The 19,830-nt window shown below is 47.4% G+C and overlaps 1 protein-coding gene across 1 annotated transcript in view; it reads left to right on the top strand.

The window, feature by feature from the left end:
- LOC144486058 (uncharacterized) overlaps positions 1–19,830 on the top strand; it is a 116,326-nt gene that overhangs the window by 29,338 nt on the left and 67,158 nt on the right. The window contains exon 6 of the mRNA XM_078204161.1: positions 6,565–6,645. Coding sequence (XP_078060287.1) covers positions 6,565–6,645 — 81 coding nt within the window. The remainder of the gene's footprint in view (positions 1–6,564; positions 6,646–19,830) is intronic.

Raw genomic sequence — 19,830 nt, forward strand, 5'->3', positions numbered from 1 at the left:
CAACCATTCCATCCATCCCATCATCCAAGTCATTGATATAAATTGTAAAGTGTTGAGGCCCCAGCACTGATCCCTGTGGCACATTACTCGTTACAGCCTGCCAACCTGAAAAGACCAATTTATACTGACTCACTGCTTCCTGTTCACCAGCCAATCTTCTATCAATATGTTACCCCCAAACCCGGAACTTTTATTTCCTGCAATAACCTTTGATGTGGCACTTTATCAAATGCCTTCAGGAAATCTAAGTACACCCACCGATTCCCCTTTATCCAGAGCACACCCACCGATTCCCCTTTATCCAGAGTACACCCACCGATTCCCCTTTATCCAGAGCACACCCACCGATTCCCCTTTATCCAGAGCACACCCACCGATTCCCCTTTATCCAGTGCACACCCACCGATTCCCCTTCATCCAGAGCACACTCACCAATTCCCCTTTATCCAGAGCACACCCACCGATTCCCCTTTATCCAGAGCACACCCACCGATTCCCCTTTATCCAGAGTACACCCACCGATTCCCCTTTATCCAGTGCACACCCACCGATTCCCCTTCATCCAGAGCACACTCACCAATTCCCCTTTATCCAGAGTACACCCACCGATTCCCCTTTATCCAGTGCACACCCACCGATTCCCCTTTATCCAGAGCACACTCACCAATTCCCCTTCATCCAGAGCACACCCACCGATTCCCCTTTATCCAGAGTACACCCACCGATTCCTCTTTATCCAGAGCACACCCACCGATTCCCCTTTATCCAGAGTACACCCACCAATTCCCCTTTATCCAGAGCACACCCACCGATTCCCCTTTATCCAGAGCACACCCACCGATTCCCCTTTATCCAGAGCACACCCACCGATTCCCCTTCATCCAGAGCACACTCACCAATTCCCCTTTATCCAGAGCACACCCACTGATTCCCCTTTATCCAGTGCACACCCACTGATTCCCCTTTATCCAGAGCACACCCACTGATTCCCCTTTATCCAGAGCACACCCACCAATTCCCCTTCATCCAGAGCACACCCACCGATTCCCCTTTATCCAGAGCACACCCACTGATTCCCCTTTATCCAGAGCACACCCACTGATTCCCCTTTATCCAGAGCACACCCACCGATTCCCCTTTATCCAGAGTAAATCCACCGATTCCCCTTTATCCAGAGCACACCCACCGATTCCCCTTTATCCAGAGCACACCCACCGATTCCCCTTCATCCAGAGCGCACCCACCGATTCCCCTTTATCCAGAGCACACCCACTGATTCCCCTTTATCCAGAGCACACCCACCGATTCCCCTTTATCCAGAGCACACCCACCGATTCCCCTTTATCCAGAGCACACCCACCGATTCCCCTTTATCCAGTGCACACCCACCGATTCCCCTTTATCCACAGCACACCCACTGATTCCCCTTTATCCAGAGCACACCCACCGATTCCCCTTTATCCAGAGCACACCCACCGATTCCCCTTTATCCAGAGCACACCCACCGATTCCCCTTTATCCAGAGCACACCCACCGATTCCCCTTTATCCAGAGCACACCCACTGATTCCCTTTTATCCGGAGCACACCCACCGATTCCCCTTTATCCAGAGGAGATCCACTGATTCCCCTTTATCCAGAGTAAATCCACCGATTCCCCTTCATCCAGAGCACACTCACCGATTCCCCTTTATCCAGAGACCATGCATCAATTCCCATTTATCCAGAGCACACCCGCCGATTCCCCTTTATCCAGAGCACACCCACCCATTCTCCTTTATCCAGAGTACATCTCCTTTTCCCATTTATCCAAAGGGGAAATGGGCAGCACGGTAGCACAGTGGTTAGCACTGCTGCTTCACAGCTCCAGGGACCTGGGTTCGAATCCCGGCTTGGGTCACTGTCTGTGTGGAGTTTGCACATTCTCCTCGTGTCTGCGTGGGTTTCCTCCCACAGTCCAAAAATGTGTAGGTTAGATTGATTGGCCATGCTAAAATTGCCCCTTAGTGTCCTGAGATGCGTAGGTTAGAGGGATTAGCGGGTAAATATGTAGGGAAAAGGGGGGGTAGGGCCTGGGTGGGATTGTGGTCGGTGCAGACTCGATGGGCCAAATGGCCTCTTTCTCCATTGTAGGGTTTCTATGATTCTATGATACATGTGGTTCCATCAAAAACTCCAATCTATTGGTTTAACCTGATTTCCCTTTCACAAAACCATGTTGACTCTGCCTGATGCTTTCTCTTTCAGTTTAATACTCTCATTAACTGTTTTTAGTTAACCACAAATGTAGGGTCCTCCTCTTGAAATGTTTATTTCTCATTGGAATTAGTCTATTCGATGTTTTCTGAATCTGCTACTGACCTTACAGAGCTTACAGGGCAAGACTTACTCAGTTAATGGTAGGGTGTTGGTGAGAGTTACAGAAGAAAGAGATCGAGGGGTACATGTTCATAGCTCCTTGAAAGTGGAGTCACAGGTGGTCAGAGTGGTGAAGAAGGCATTCGGCACGCTTGGTTTCACTGATCAGAACATTGAATACAGGAGTTGGGACGCCTTGTTGAAGTTGTACAAGACATTGGTAAGGCCATATTTGGAATACTGTGTACAGTTCTGGTCACCCTATTGTAGAAAGGATATTATTAAACTAGAAAGAGTGCAGAAAAGATTGACTAGGATGCTACCGGGACTTGATGGATTGAGTTATAAGGAGAGGCTGGATAGACTGGGACTTTTTTCTCTGGAGCGTAGGAGGCTGAGGGGTGATCTTATAGAGGTCTATAAAATAATGAGGGGCACAGATCAGCTAGATAGTCAATATCTTTTCCCAAAGGTAGGGGAGTCTAAAACTAGAGGGCATAGGTTTAAGGTGAGAGGGGAGAGGTACAAAAGGGTCCAGAGGGGCAATGTTTTCACACAGAGGGAGGTGAGTGTCTGGAACGAGCTGCCAGAGGTAGTAGTTGAGGCGGGTACAATTTTGTCTTTTAAAAAGCGTTTAGACAGTTACATGGGTAAGATGGGTATGGATATGGGCCAAATGTGGGCAATTGGGACTAGCTTAGAGGTTTAAAAAAAAGGCGGTATGGCCAAGTTGGGCCGAATGGCCTGTTTCCATGCTGTAAACCTCTCTGACCCGTGTAGTTACAGTTCAGGGGTACCTACACCATTCCCACAAGTGACTTTGTGCCTTTATCATTTCTCAGCTCGGTCCAAACTGCTTCTCCATCCTGGTTTAGTAAACATAGGTTCTCTCTCTCTAATGTGCTAATGCCATCTTTAATTAACAGAGCCACCTCTCCCCCTTTTCTTAACTTCCTGGCCTTCTTAAATGTCATGATGTGGAGATGCCGGTGTTGGACTGGGGTAAACACAGTAAGAAGTCTCACAACACCAGGTTAAAGTCCAACAGGTTTATTTGGTATCAAAAGCCACTAACTTTCGGAGCGCTGCTCCTTCGTCAGGTAAGTGTGAGTTCTGTTCACAAACAGGGCATATAAAGACACAAACTCAATTTACAAACTAATGGTTGGAATGCGAGTCTTTACAGGTAATCAAGTCTTAAAGGTACAGACAATGTGAGTGGAGAGAGCGTTAAGCACAGATTAAAGAGATGTGTATTGTCTCCAGACAGGACAGTTAGTGAGATTTTGCAAGCCCAGGCAAGTCGTGGGGGTTACAGATAGTGTGACATGAACCCAAGTTGAGGCCGTCCTCATGTGTGCGGAACTTGGCTATCAGTTTCTGCTCAGCGACTCTGCACTGTCGTGTGTTGTGAAGGCTGCCTTGGAGAACACTTACCTGAAGATCAGTGGCTGAATGCCCGTGACCGCTGAAGTGTTCCCCAACAGGAAGAGAACACTCTTGCCTGGTGATTGTCGATCCGATTGACTCAGCGATCGACAGTTCCGACGCGCCACAGCGAAAAACCACACCGACCTCCTCAGAAGACAAACAAGGGACACGGCGGACAGAGTACCCTTCGTCGTCCAGTACTTCCCCGGAGCGGAGAAGCTACGACATCTTGTCCGGAGCCTTCAACATGTCATTGATGAAGACGAAAATCTTGCCAAGGCCATCCCCACACCCCCACTTCTTGCCTTCAAACAACCGCACAACCTCAAACAGACCATTGTCCGCAGCAAACTACCAGCCTTCAGGAGAATAGTGACCACGACACCACACAACCCTGCCACAGCAACCTCTGCATGACTTGCCAGATCATCGACACGGATGCCATCATCTCACATGAGAGCACCATCCACCAGGTACATGGTACCTACTCTTGCAACTCGGCCAACTTGGTCTACCTGATACGCTGCAGGAAAGGATGTCCCGAGGCATGGTACATTGGGGAGACCATGCAGATGCTACGACAACGGATGAATGAACACTGGTCGACAATCACCAGGCAAGAGTGTTCTCTTCCTGTGGGGGAGCACTTCAGCGGTCATGGGCATTCGTCCTCTGATCTTCGGGTAAGCGTTCTCCAAGGCGGCCTTCACGACACATGACAACAGAGAGTCGCTGAACAGAACCTGATAGCCAAGTTCCGCACACATGAGGACGACCTCAACTGGGATCTTGGGTTCATGTCACACTATCTGTAACCCCCATGACTTGCCTGGGCTTGCAAAATCTCACTAACTGTCCTGGCTGGAGACAATACACATCTCTTTAACCTGTGCTTAACCCTCTCTCCACTCACATTGTCTGTACCTTTAAGACTTGATTACCTGTAAAGACTCGCATTCCAACCATTATTTTGTAAATTGAGTTTGTGTCTTTATATGCCCTGGTTGTGAACAGAACTCCCACTTACAAAGAACAAAGAACAATACAGCACAGGAACAGGCCCTTCGGCCCTCCATGCCCGTGCCACTCCCTGGTCCAAGCTAGACCATTCTTTTGTATCCCTCTATTCCCACTCCGTTCATGTGGCTATCTAGATAAGTCTTAAACGTTCCCAGTGTGTCCGCCTCCACCACCTTGCCCGGCAGCACATTCCAGGCCCCCACCACCCTCTGCGTAAAATACGTCCTTCTGATATCCGTGTTAAACCTCCCCCACTCCTCCCCCCTGCCCATCCCCCCTCCCCCCTCACCTTGAACCTATGACCCCTCGTGAGCGTCACCACCAACCTGACGAAGGAGCAGCGCTCCAAAAGCTAGTGGCTTTTGCTACCAAATAAACCTGTTGGACTTTAACCTGGTGTTGTGAGACTTCTTCCTAAATGTCACAGACCCTCAAATATTCAGCTCCCAAGCTAGATCTCCCAATCTAGGTTTCCCTGTAGACATGTGCCTGGAATGGCTATTAGATTGCACTTATTAATTTCTATTTGAACAATCAGTCGATAGAATCCCTACAGTGCAGCAGGAGGCCATTCGGCCCATCAAGTCTGCACCGACCACAATCCCACCCAGGCCCTATCCCCATAACCTCACATATTTACCCTGCCAATCCCCTTGACACGAGGATCAATTTAGCATGGCCAATGCACCTAACCTGCACATCTTTGGAGTGTGGGAGGAAACCGGAGCACCCGGAGGAAACCCACGCAGACACGGGGAGAAGGTACAGACCCCACACAGACAGTGACCCGAGGCCGGAATCGAACCCGGGTCCCTGGCGCTGTGAGGCAGCAGAGCTAATCACTGTGCCATCGTGATGCCGTTTCATCTCTCGTTTCAAGTGCCAAAGTCCCATGAACCAGAACCTACTTCTCCCACACCAATCTCTGAGACACACATTCAGTTCTCTAATCTGATTTGCTTGATGCCAACTTACACGTGGCTGAGGTAATAGTCCATAAATTATGACTTTTGAGGTTCTGCTTCTTAATTTGGTGGTGAGGTCCACATGCTGATTTTGCAGAACCTTCCTTGTCCTGCCTGTGTCACTGGTGCCTACACAAAATGCAACCTCCCCCTCCCACTGGAAGTTCCTCTCCAGCCTGGAGCAGATGTCCTGACCCTCTGGTACCAAGCAGACAACACAGTGTTCTGGACTCTCACTCCTTATTACAGAGAACAGTGTCAATCCCTCTCACTATACTGTCCCCTACTGCTGCCACATTCTTATGTGCTCCTCCCACTTGAATAGTTTCCTGTACCACGGTGCTCTGGTCAGTCCACCCTCATCCAGACGAACTGAGAGAATCTTAAACCTGTTGGACAATTGCAGGGGCTGATACTCCTGAGCTCCTGCTCTCTGAGTCCCCTTACCTGCCTCAGCAACAGTCACACCTCCTGTTCCTGACCACTCTCCAAACCAGAAGACCCAATCCAATGGGGTGTAACCACCTCCTGAAGCAAAGCATCCAGGTAACTCTCTCCCTCCTTGTTATATCACAGTGTCTGCAGATCAGCCTCCAGGTCGATGACTCTGAGCTGACACTCCTCAAGCTGCAGACACTTTCTGCAGATGTGCTTGCCCTGGATAATACCAATATCCATGAGCTTAAAGAAATGAGAATAAACGGAAGACTGGCAGATGGAGACTGTGGTATTTACTTCTTTTTATACAGAATGATTGTGACTTTCTTCTCCCTCATTTCCTTTACCGACAGATAAAGGGATAATTTTCCTTTGCTGTGAAGTTCTCACTGTGCTTACCGACATTCCCCTGATTATCAGATCAAAACAGAATTGTGAGTATTCGCAGAATTTAAAGCAGTCAAGTCTCAGGATCAATATGTTCAGTTTCTCCAGGCAAAGGCTAAAAAAGCAAGATAGAAGAACTCTTAACCAAGGGAACAGGGGAGATCCTAAATGAATACTTCGCATCGGTATTCACAAAGGACAGGGACTTGTTGACTGGGAGTGTCTCAGAGGGAGGAGTTGACCCGTTAGAGAGAATCTCCATTACAAGGGAGGAAGTGTTAGGTTTTTTAGGTAACATTAAAACTGACAAATCCCCAGGGCCTGATGGCATCTATCCTAGACTGGTCAGGGAGACAAGAGATATAATTGCTGGGCCTCTGACGGAAATCTTTGTCTCTTCATTGGACACAGGTGAGGTCCCTGAGGATTGGAGGATAGTGAATGTGGTACCGTTATTTAAGAAGGGTAGCAGGGATAACCCGGGTAATTATAGGCCAGTGCCTTGACGTCCGTGGTAGGGAAGTTGTTGGAGAGGATTCTTAGAGACAGGATGTATGTGCATTTAGAACGGAGCAATCTCATTAGTGACAGACAGCATGGTTTTGTAAGAGGGAGGTCGTGCCTTACAAATTTGGTGGAGTTTTTTGAGGAAGTGACAAAAACGGTTGACGAAGGAAGGGCCGTGGATGTCGTCTATATGGATTTCAGTGAGGCATTTGACAAAGTCTCTCATGGCAAGTTGGTTAAGAAGGTTAAGGCTCATGAGATACAAAGAACAAAGAACAATACAGCACAGGAACAGGCCCTTCGGCCCCCCAAGCCCGCACTGCTCCCTGATCCAAACTAGACCATTCTTTTGTATCTCTCCATTCCTACTCCGTTCATGAGGCTATCTAGATAAGTCTTAAATGTTCCCAGTGTGCCCGCCTCCACCACCTTGCCTGGCAGCGCATTCCAGGCCCCCACCACCCTCTGTGTAAAATATGTCCTTCTGATATCCGTGTTAAACCTCCCTCCCCATCACATTGAACCTATGACCCCTCGTGAACGTCACCACCGACCTGGGAAAAAGCTTCCCACGTTCACCCTATCTATGCCTTTCATAATTTTATACACCTCTATTAGGTCTCCCCTCATCCTCCGTCTTTCCAGGGAGAACAACCCCAGTTTACCCAATCTCTCCTCATAACTAAGCCCCTCCATACCAGGCAACATCCTGGTAAACCTCTCTGCACTCTCTCTAAAGCCTCCACGTCCTTCTGGTAGTGTGGCGACCAGAACTGGCGCAGTATTCCAAATGCGGCCAAACCAACGTTCTATACATCTGCAACATCAGACCCCAACTTTTATACTCTATGCCCTGCCCTATAAAGGCAAGCATGTCATATGCCTTATTCACTACCTTCTCCACCTGTGACGTCACCTTCAAGGATCTGTGGACTTGCACACCCAGGTCCCTCTGCGTATCTACACCCTTTATGGTTCTGCCATTTATCATATAGCTCCCCCCTACATTAGCTCGACCAAAATGCATCACTTTGCATTTATCTGGATTGAACTCCATCTGCCATTGTTTTGCCCAAATTTCCAGCCTATCTGTATCCATCTGTAGCCTCTGACAATGTTCCTCACTATTTGCAAGTCCTGCCAATTTTGTGTCATCTGCAAACTTACTGATCACCCCAGTTACACCTTCTTCCAGATCGTTTATATAAATCACAAACAGCAGAGGTCCCAATACAGAGCCCTGCGGAACACCACTAGTCACAGGCCTCCAGCCGGAAAAAGACCCTTCCACTACCACCCTCTGTCTTCTGTGACCAAGCCAGTTCTCCACCCATCTAGCCACCTCCCCCTTCATCCCATGAAACCCAACCTTTTGCACCAACCTACCATGAGGTACTTTGTCAAAAGTCCATATGGACGACATCCACGGTCCTTCCCTCGTCAACCATTCTAGTCACTTCTTCAAAAAACTCCACCAGGTTAGTGAGGCATGACCTCCCTCTCACAAAACCATGCTGACTATCGTTAATGAGTTTATTCCTTTCTAAATGCTCATACATCCTATCTCTAAGAATCCTCTCCAACAACTTCCCTACCACGGACGTCAAGCTCACTGGCCTATAATTACCCGGGTTATCCTTCCTACCCTTCTTAAATAACGGGACCACATTAGCTATCCTCCAATCCTCTGGGACCTCACCTGTGTCCAGTGACGAGACAAAGATTTGCGTCAGAGGCCCAGCGATTTCATCTCTCGTCTCCCTGAGCAGCCTTGGATAGGTTCCATCAGGCCCTGGGGATTTGTCAGTCTTTATATTCTCTAAAAAACCTAACACTTCCTCCCTTGTAATGGAGATTTTCTCTAACAGTTCAACACCCCCCTCCGAGACACGCCCAGTCAACACAGCCCTCTCCTTTGTGAATACCGAAGTATTCATTTAGGATCTCCCCTACGTCTTTGGGCTCCAAGCATAATTCCCCACTTTTGTCCCTAAGAGGTCCGATTTTTTCCCTGACAACCCTTTTGTTCCTAACGTATGAATAAAATGCCTTGGGATTCTCCTTAATCCTGTCTGCCAAGGACATTTCGTGACCCCTTTTTGCCCTTCTAATTCCTCGTTTGAGTTCTTTCCTACTTTCTTTGTACTCCTCCAGAGCTCCCTCCGTTTTTAGCTGCCTGGACCTAACATACGCCTCTCTTTTCTTTTTGACCAGTCCCTCAATTTCCCTGGTTATCCACGGTTCTCGAATCCTACCCTTCCTATCCTTTTTTACAGGCACATGCCTATCCTGCAGCCCTAACAACTGATCCTTAAAAGACTCCCACATGCCAGATGTGGATTTACCCTCAAACAGCCTCTCCCAATCAACAGCTGCCAATTTCTGCCTAATCCCACTAAAGTTAGCCTTCCCCCAATCCAACACCTTACCCTTGGGACACCACTCATCCTTTTCCATCACTATCCTAAAGCTAACAGAATTGTGGTCACTATTTGCCACATGTTCCCCTACTGAAACTTTGAAGACCTGACCGGGCTCATTCCCCAGTTCTAGATCCAGTATAGCCCCCCTCTCTAGTCGGGCTATCTACATATTGTTCCAAAGAACCTTCCTGTACGCATTTTACAAATTCCTCCCCACTCAGAGTCCCAGCTCTAAGCGATTTCCAGTCTATCCCAGGGAAATTGAAGTCTCCCACTACAACAACCTTATTTTTCCTGCACCTATCCAGTATCTCCTGACATATCCGTTCTTCCACTTCCCTTGGGCTGTTGGGGGGCCTGTAGTATCCCCCCAACATAGCGACTGCATCCTTCCTGTTTCTGATACAAGGAGAGGTGGCTAGATGGGTAGAAAACTGACTTGGCCACAGGAGACAGAGGGTAACAGTCGAAGGGTCTTTTTCCGGCTGGAGGTCTGTGACCAGTCGTGTTCCGCAGGGCTCTGTACTGGGACCTCTGCTATTTGTGATATATATAAATGATTTGGAAGAAGGTGTAACTGGTGTTATCAGCAAGTTTGCGGATGACACGAAGGTGGCTGGACTTGCGGATAGCGATGAACATTGTCGGACAATACAGCAGGATATTGATAGGCTGGAAAATTGGGCGGAGAAATGGCAGATGGAATTTAATCCGGATAAATGCGAAGTGATGCATGTTGGAAGAACTAATGTAGGGGGGAGTTATACAATAAATGGCAGAGCCATCAAGAGTATAGAAACACAGAGGATCCTATGGTATGCTTGCCTTTATAGGACAGGGTATAGAGTATAAAAGCTGGAGTCTGATGTTGCAGCTGTATAGAACGCTGGTTAGGCCACATTTGGAGTACTGCGTCCAGTTCTGGTTGCCGCACTACCAGAAGGACGTGGAGGCGTTAGAGAGAGTGCAGAGAAGGTTTACCAGGATGTTGCCTGGTATGGAGGGTCTTAGCTATGAGGAGAGATTGGGTAAACTGGGCTTGTTCTCCCTGGAAAGACGGAGAATGAGGGGAGACCTAATAGAGGTGTACAAAATTAGATAGATAGGGTGAACAGTGGGAAGCTTTTTCCCAGGTCGGAGGTGATGATCACGAGGGGTCACGGGCTCAAGGTGAGAGGGGCGAGTTATAACTCAGATATCAGAGGGACGTTTTTTACACAGAGAGTGGTGGGGGCCTGGAATGCGCTGCCAAGTAGGGTGGTGGAGGCAGACACGCTGGCATCGTTTAAGACTTACCTGGATAGTCACATGAGCAGTCTGGGAATGGAGGGATACAAACGAATGGTCTAGTTGGACCAAGGAGCGGCACAGGCTTGGAGGGCTGAAGGGCCTGTTTCCTGTGCTGTCCTTTTTTTTTGTTCTTTGTTCATCTCATAGAACATAGAACATAGAACATTACAGCGCAGAACAGGCCCTTCGGCCCACGATGTTGCACCGACCAGTTAAAAAAAAAAAATTGTGACCCTCCAACCTAAACCAATTTCTTTTCGTCCATGAACCTATCTACGGATCTCTTAAACGCCCCCAAACTAGGCGCATTTACAACTGATGCTGGCAGGGCATTCCAATCCCTCACCACCCTCTGGGTAAAGAACCTACCCCTGACATCGGTTCTATAACTACCCCCCCTCAATTTAAAGCCATGCCCCCTCGTGCTGGATTTCTCCATCAGAGGAAAAAGGCTATCACTATCCACCCTATCTAAACCTCTAATCATCTTATATGTTTCAATAAGATCCCCTCTTAGCCGCCGCCTTTCCAGCGAAAACAATCCCAAATCCCTCAGCCTCTCCTCATAGGATCTCCCCTCCATACCAGGCAACATCCTGGTAAACCTCCTCTGCACCCTCTCCAAAGCCTCCACATCCTTCCTGTAATGTGGGGACCAGAACTGCACACAGTACTCCAAGTGCGGCCGCACCAGAGTTGTGTACAGTTGCAACATAACGCTACGACTCCTAAATTCAATCCCCCTACCAATAAACGCCAAGACACCATATGCCTTCTTAACAACCTTATCTACTTGATTCCCAACTTTCAGGGATCTATGCACACATACACCTAGATCCCTCTGCTCCTCCACACTATTCAAAGTCCTCCCGTTAGCCCTATACTCAACACATCTGTTATTCCTACCAAAGTGAATTACCTCACACTTCTCCGCATTAAACTCCATCCGCCACCTCTCGGCCCAACTTTGCAACCTGTCTAAGTCTTCCTGCAAACTACGACACCCTTCCTCACTGTCTACCACACCACCGACTTTGGTGTCATCAGCAAATTTGCTAATCCACCCAACTATACCCTCATCCAGATCATTAATAAATATTACAAACAGCAGTGGCCCCAAAACAGATCCCTGAGGTACACCACTTGTAACCGCACTCCATGATGAATATTTACTATCAACCACCACCCTCTGTTTCCTATCCGCTAGCCAATTCCTGATCCAATTTCCTAGATCACCCCCAATCCCATACATCTGCATTTTCTGCAGAAGCCTACCATGGTGAACCTTATCAAACGCCTTACTAAAATCCATATATACCACGTCCACTGCCTTGCCCCCATCCACCTCCTTGGTCACTTTCTCAAAAAACTCAATAAGGTTAGTAAGGCACGACCTACCTGCCACAAAACCATGCTGACTATCACCTATCAATTCATTACTCTCCAAATAACTATAAATCCTATCCCTTATAATTTTTTCCAACATCTTGCCGACAACAGAAGTGAGACTCACCGGTCTATAATTCCCGGGGAAGTCTCTGTTCCCCTTCTTAAACAATGGGACAACATTCGCTAACCTCCAATCTTCTGGTACTATACCAGAGGCCAACGACGACCTGAAGATCAGAGCCAGAGGCTCTGCAATCACTTCTCTTGCCTCCCAGAGAATCCTTGGATAAATCCCATCCGGACCAGGGGATTTATCTATTTTCAGACCCTCCAGAATATCCTGCACATCCTCCTTATCAACTGTAATACTGTCTATTCTACTCCCCTGCAACCCAGTGTCCTCCTCAGCTATATTCATGTCCCCTTGCGTGAACACCGAAGAGAAATATTGGTTCAATGCTTCACCAATCTCCTCCGGTTCCACACATAACTTCCCTCTGCCATCTATAACTGGCCCTAAACTTGCCCTAACCAACCTTCTGTTCTTGACATACCTATAGAACGCCTTAGGATTCTCTTTAACCCTATCCGCCAAAGTCTCAGGTTGTTCAGTTCACAAAGACAGAGTCCACACAGGAAACGATGAAGTTTCTGCTGTTATTAGAATGTGAATAGATTTCTTTGCAACATCTGCATAAGGGCATCAATCTTTCTAAAATTATCAGAGAGGTGTAAACAGTACACATACTCAGTGTATCTCTGAGACTGAGAGGTGGAAACAGTACAAATACTCAGTGTATCTCTGAGACTGAGAGGTGGAAACAGTACACATACTCAGTGTATCTCTGAGACTGAGAGGTGGAAACAGTACACATACTCAGTGTATCTCTGAGACTGAGAGGTGGAAACAGTACACATACTCAGTGTATCTCTGAGACTGAGAGGTGGAAACAGTACACATACTCAGTGTATCTCTGAGACTGAGAGGTGTAAACAGTACACATACTCAGTGTATCTCTGAGACTGAGAGGTGGAAACAGTACACATACTCAGTGTATCTCTGAGACTGAGAGGTGGAAACAGTACACATACTCAGTGTATCTCTGAGACTGAGAGGTGTAAACAGTACACATACTCAGTGTATCTCTGAGACTGAGAGGTGGAAACAGTACACATACTCAGTGTATCTCTGAGACTGAGAGGTGGAAACAGTACACATACTCAGTGTATCTCTGAGACTGAGAGGTGTAAACAGTACACATACTCAGTGTATCTCTGAGACTGAGAGGTGTAAACAGTACACATACTCAGTGTATCTCTGAGACTGAGAGGTGGAAACAGTACACATACTCAGTGTATCTCTGAGACTGAGAGGTGGAAACAGTACACATACTCAGTGTATCTCTGAGACTGAGAGGTGTAAACAGTACAAATACTCAGTGTATCTCTGAGACTGAGAGGTGTAAACAGTACACATACTCAGTGTATCTCTGAGACTGAGAGGTGGAAACAGTACACATACTCAGTGTATCTCTGAGACTGAGAGGTGGAAACAGTACACATACTCAGTGTATCTCTGAGACTGAGAGGTGGAAACAGTACACATACTCAGCGTATCTCTGAGACTGAGAGGTGTAAACAGTACACATACTCACGATATCTCACTGTATTTGGCGAGGGAAGGGCTGTGGATGTCGTCTGTATGGATTTTCGTAAAGCGTTTGACAAGGTCCCTCATGGCAGGCTGGTGCAAAAGGTTAAATCTCACGGGATAAAAGGTGAGCTAGCTAGATGGGTGGAGAACTGGCTTAGCCATAGAAGACAGGGGGTAACAGTGGAGGGGTCTTTTTCCGGTTGGAGGTCTGTGACTAGTGGTGTTCCGCAGGACTCTGTACTGGGACCTCTGCTGTTTGTGATGTATATAAATGATTTGGAGGAAGATGTAACTGGTGTGATCAGTAAGTTTGCGGACGACATGAAGATTGCCGGAGTTGCGGATAGTGATGAACATTGTCAGAGAATACAGCAGGATATAGATAGGCTGGAACATTGGGCGGAGAAATGGCAGATGGAATTTAATCCAGATAAATGCGAAGTGATGCATTTTGGTAGATCTAATGTAAGGGGGAGCTATACAGTAAATGGCAGAACCATCAGAAGTATAGACACACAGAGGGACCTGGGTGTACAAGTCCACAGATCCTTGAAGGTGGCAGCACAGGTGGAGAGGGTGGTGAAGAAGGCATATGGCATGCTTGCCTTTATTGGACGGGGCATAGAATATAAAAGTTGGCATATGATGTTGCGGCAGTGTAGAACGATGGTTAGGCCACATTTGGAATACTGCGTCCAGTTCTGGTCACCACACTACCAGAAGGACATGGAGGCTTTAGAGAGAGTGCAGAGAGGTTTACCAGGATGTTGCCTGGTATGGAGGGTCTTAGTTATGAGGAGAGATTGGGTAAACTGGGGTTGTTCTCCCTGGAAAGACGGAGGATGAGGGGTGACCGAATAGAGGTGTATAAAATTATGAAGGGCAACAGAGTTGAGGAGGAACTTCTTCTCCCAGAGGGTGGTGAATCTCTGGAATTCTCTGCCCACTGAGGTGGTGGAGGCTACCTCGCTGAATATGTTTAAAGCGCGGATGGATGGATTCCTGAGCGGTAAGGGAATTAAGGGTTACGGGGATCAGGCGGGTAAGTGGTACTGATCCATGTCAGATCAGCCATGATCTTATTGAATGGCGGGGCAGGCTCGAGGGGCTAGATGGCCTACTCCTGCTCCTATTTCTTATGTTCTTATGTTCTTATAGACAGGGTGAACAGTGGGAAGCTTTTTCCCAGGTCGGAGGTGACGAATACAAGGGGTCACAGGTTCAAGGTGAGGGGGGCAAGGTTCAACACAGATGTTAGGGGGACGTATTTTACACAGAGGGTGGTGGGGGCCTGGACTGCGCTCCCAAGCAAGGTGATTGAGGCGGACACGCTGGGATCATTTAAGACTTATCTCGATAACCACATGAACAGACTGGGAATAGAGGGATACAAACGAATGGTCTAGTTGGGCACATGAGCGGCACGGGCTTGGAGGGCTGAAGGGCCTGTTCCTGTGCTGTATTGTTCTTATCTCTCAGATAGAGAGGTGACCCTAACCCTAACCCTAACCCTTTTTTTTAACTGGTCGGTGCAACATCGTGGGCCGAAGGGCCTGTTCTGCGCTGTAATGTTCTATGTTCTATGTTCTATGTTCTAACCCTAACCCTAACCTTAATGTAGAGAGGTGCAGTACACATACTCACTATATGTGACTGAGAGACCACAGATGTGTGACCATTTAACAGTGACAATAATCAGTGTGTTAAAGGTCAGACCAGTGCGTATGAGAATGGATGCCATTCACTAATGACTATTTTCCTGCAGAGGGATCTGGGTGTCCTCGTGCTTGAATCACAAAAAGCTAGCTGGTGGGTCCAACAAGTAGTTAAGAAGGTAAACAGCACTTTGGCCTTTTATGAAAAGGGATTGGTGTTTAAAAATTGCACAGGTTGTTGATCAGGCCTCCCCTAGAGTACTGAGTACAGTTTTGATCCCCTTAGATAAAAAAGGATAGAGTAACATTGGAGGCAGTCCCCCTCCTTCCCTCCCCGCCAGGCCACAGGTTGCCTCACACTGATGGTGCAATCACAGCCCTCTTCATAGTTTAACTGTGGTAAGTTAGAAAGAGTTTCCTCTTGTGAAAGGTGTTTCTTTGTAATAGATTGACAGATACATAACAGGATGCCAGCTTCTTACCAACCTCTGAATTTGTGTGTAGCAGGCTGACTTGTGGATCTGTTCCCCTGAAGCTGACACTGAGAGCTGATTATTTTAAATCCCTAAACTGTTTGGAAAAGATTGAGCATTTGTTTGTCGATATTAGATGTATTTTGTGTTATAAAATACAACCTTGGCAAGCACGGGAATCATATCAGACAGCAAGTGTTTGACACAATTGTGAATGTCCTGCATGGTCTGTACCCACAATTCTCCAGACCATGACCGCAATCTTACCACCGTTCTGCCGGCGGAATTTTCCCATCCTGTTGCAGTGAATGGAAATTTGGCCGACCTTCCTGCAGTGGGAGTGTGGCGTGAATGATAGGTAAGATCACGCACAATATCCATCACCACTTCAAATACTTGATATAAAATATAGTGTAGCCAATTGTTAGTACCTGATCATATTATATCCCCGTTGTACATTTACTGAACTGAACGTTATCTGGCCTGGTCTTGGGGAGAGGTCTGGCCTGGTCTTGGGGAGAGGTCTGGCCTGGTCTTGGGGAGAGGTCTGGCCTGGTCTTGGGGAGAGGTCTGGCCTGGTCTTGGGGAGAGGTCTGGCCTGGTCTTGGGGAGAGGTCTGGCCTGGTCTTGGGGAGAGGTCTGGCCTGGTCTTGGGGAGAGGTCTGGCCTGGTCTTGGGGAGAGGTCTGGCCTGGTCTTGGGGAGAGGTCTGGCCTGGTCTTGGGGAGAGGTCTGGCCTGGTCTTGGGGAGAGGTCTGGCCTGGTCTTGGGGAGAGGTCTGGCCTGGTCTTGGGGAGAGTTTCTTGTCTGGACCTGGGAAGAGTTTCCTATTCTAGTCTTGGGGAGAGTTTCCTGATCAGATCTTGGGGAGAGTTTCTGGTCTGGTCTTGGAGAGAGAGTTTCTTGTCTGGACCTGGGGAGAGTTTCCTGTTCTGGTCTTGGGGAGAGTTTCCTGTTCTGGTCTTGGGGAGAGTTTCCTGTTCTGGTCTTGGGGAGAGTTTCCTGTTCTGGTCTTGGGGAGAGTTTCCTGTTCTGGTCTTGGGGAGAGTTTCCTGTTCTGGTCTTGGGGAGAGTTTCCTGTTCTGGTCTTGGGGAGAGTTTCCTGTTCTGGTCTTGGGGAGCGTTTCCTATTCTGGTCTTGGGGAGAGTTTCCTATTCTGGTCTTGGGGAGAGTTTCCTGGTCAGGTCCTGGGGAGAGTTTCCTGGTCAGGTCCTGGGGAGAGTTTCCTGGTCAGGTCCTGGGGAGAGTTTCCTGGTTAGGTCTTGGGGAGAGTTTATGATCTGGTCTTGGGGAGAGTTTCTGGTTGGAAATGTCATCTATGTGCGGATCCACAAGAGATTGGTGAGATCCTAAATGACTATTTCTCATCAGTTTTTACTGTTGAGAAAAGCATGGATGTTAGGGAACTTGGGGAAATAAATAAGTTTTGTTGAGGAGTGTACATATTACAGAGAAGGAGGTGCTGGAAGTCTTAAAGCGCATCAAGGTAGATAAATCCCCAGGACCTGATGAAGTGTATCCCAGGATATTGTAGGAGGCTAGGGAGGAAATTGCGGGTCCCCTAGCAGAGATACTTGAATCATCGATAGTCACAGTTGAAGTGCCTGAAGATTGGAGGGTGGCAAATGTTGTGCCTTTGTTTAAAAAGGACTGCAGGGAAAAGCCTGGGAACTACAGGCCAGTGAGCCTCACATCTGTGGTGGGTATATTGTTGGAAGGTATTTTGAGAGACAGGATCTACAGGCATTTAGAGATGCAAGGACTGATTAGGGACAGTCAGCATGGCTTTGTGAGTGGAAAATCATGTCTCACAAATTTGATTTGAGTTTTTTGAAGGGGTAACCAAGAAAGTAGATGAGGACAGTGCAGTTGATGTTGTCTCCATGGACTTTAGCAAGGCCTTTGACAAGGTACCGCATGGTAGGTTGTTGCATAAGGTTAAATCTCACGGGATCCAGGGTGAGGTAGCTAAATGGATACAAAATTGGCTTGATGACAGAAGCCAGAGGGTGGTTGTAGAGGGTTGTTTTTGAAACCGGAGGCTTGTGACCAGCGGTGTGCCTCAGGGATCAGTGCTGGGCCCACTGTTATTTGTCATTTATATTAATGATTTAGATGAGAATGTAGGAGGTATGGTTAGTAAGTTTGCAGATGACACCAAGATTGGAGGCATAATAACTGTGAAGAAAGTTATCTCAGATTGCAATGGGACCTTGGTCAATTGGGCCAGTGGGCTGACGAATGGCAGATGGAGTTTAATTTAGATAAATGCGAGGTGATACATTTTGGTAGATTGAACTCAGTTAATGGTAGGGCATTGGGGAGAGTTACAGAACAAAGAGATCGAGGGGTACATGTTCATAGCTCCTTGAAAGTGGAGTTACAGGTGGACAGAGTGGTGAAGAAAGCATTCTGCATGCTTGGTTTCATTGGTTAGAACATTGAATACAAGAGTTGGGACATCTTGTTGAAGTTGTACAAGACATTAGTAATGCCACACTTGGAATACTGTGTACAGTTCTGGTCACCCTATTATAGAAAGAATATTATTAAACTAGAATCCAGTGATCATAATGCCATTAGTTTCAACCTGATCATGGATAAGGATAGATCTGGTCCTCGGGTTGAAGTTCTGAGCTGGAAAAAGACCAAATTTGATGAAATGAGAAAGGATCTGGGAAGTGTGGATTGGCACAGGCTGTTCTCTGGTAAGGATGTAAATGCAAAGTGGGAGGCCTTCAAAGGAGAAATTTTGAGAGTGCAGAGTTTGTATGTTCCTGTCAAGATTAAAGGCAAAGTAAATAGGAATAAGGAACATTGGTTCTCGAGGGAGATTGTAACACTGATTAAGAGGAAGAGAGAGTTGTATGAAATGTACAGGCAGCAAGGAACAGATCAGATGCTCGAGGAGTATAAAAAGTGCAAGAAGCTACTTCAGAGGGAAATCAGGAGGGCTAAAAGAAGACATGAGGTTGCTTTGGCAGACAGAGTGAAGGAAAATCCAAAGAGCTTCTATAGGTATGTTAGGAGCAAAAGGATAGTGAGGGATAAAATTGGTCCTCTTGAAGACCAGACTGGTAGACTGTGTATGGAACCAAAAGAGATGGGGGAGATACTAAATGGTTTTTTTGCATCCGTATTTACTGAGGAAACGGGCATGGAGTCTACGGAAATAGGGCAAACAGGTAGGGAGGTCATGGAACCTTTACAGATTAAAGGGGAGGAGGTGCTCGCTGTCTTGAGGCAAATCAGAGTGGATAAATCCCCAGGACCGGACAGGATATTCCCACGGACCTTGAGGGAAGCTAGTGTTGAACTTGCAGGGGCCCTGGCAGACATATTTAAAATGTCAGTATTCACGGGGGAGGTGCCGGATGATTGGAGGGTGGCTCATGTTGTTCCGTTGTTTAAAAAAGGTTCCAAAAGAAATCCGGGAAATTATAGGCCAGTAAGTTTGACGTCGGTGGTGGGCAAGTTATTGGAAGGTGTGATAAGGGATAGGATCTACAAATATTTGGATAGACAGGGACTTATTAGGGAGAGTCAACATGGCTTTGTGTGTGGTAGGTCATGTTTGACCAATCTATTAGAGTTTTTCGAGGAGGTTACCAGGAAAGTGGATGAAGGGAAGGCGGTGGATGTTGTCTACCTGGATTTCAGCAAGGCCTTTGACAAGGTCCCTCATGGGAGGTTAGTTAGGAAGGTTCAGTCGCTAGGTATACATGGGGAGGTAGCAAATTGGATTAGACACTGGCTCAATGGAAGAAGCCAGAGAGTGGTTGTGGAGGATTGCTTCTCTGAGTGGAGGCCTGTGACTAGTGGTGTGCCGCAGGGATCGATG

Source organism: Mustelus asterias, unplaced genomic scaffold (genome assembly GCF_964213995.1).
Source record: "Mustelus asterias unplaced genomic scaffold, sMusAst1.hap1.1 HAP1_SCAFFOLD_281, whole genome shotgun sequence".
NCBI classification, from domain to species: domain Eukaryota; kingdom Metazoa; phylum Chordata; class Chondrichthyes; order Carcharhiniformes; family Triakidae; genus Mustelus; species Mustelus asterias.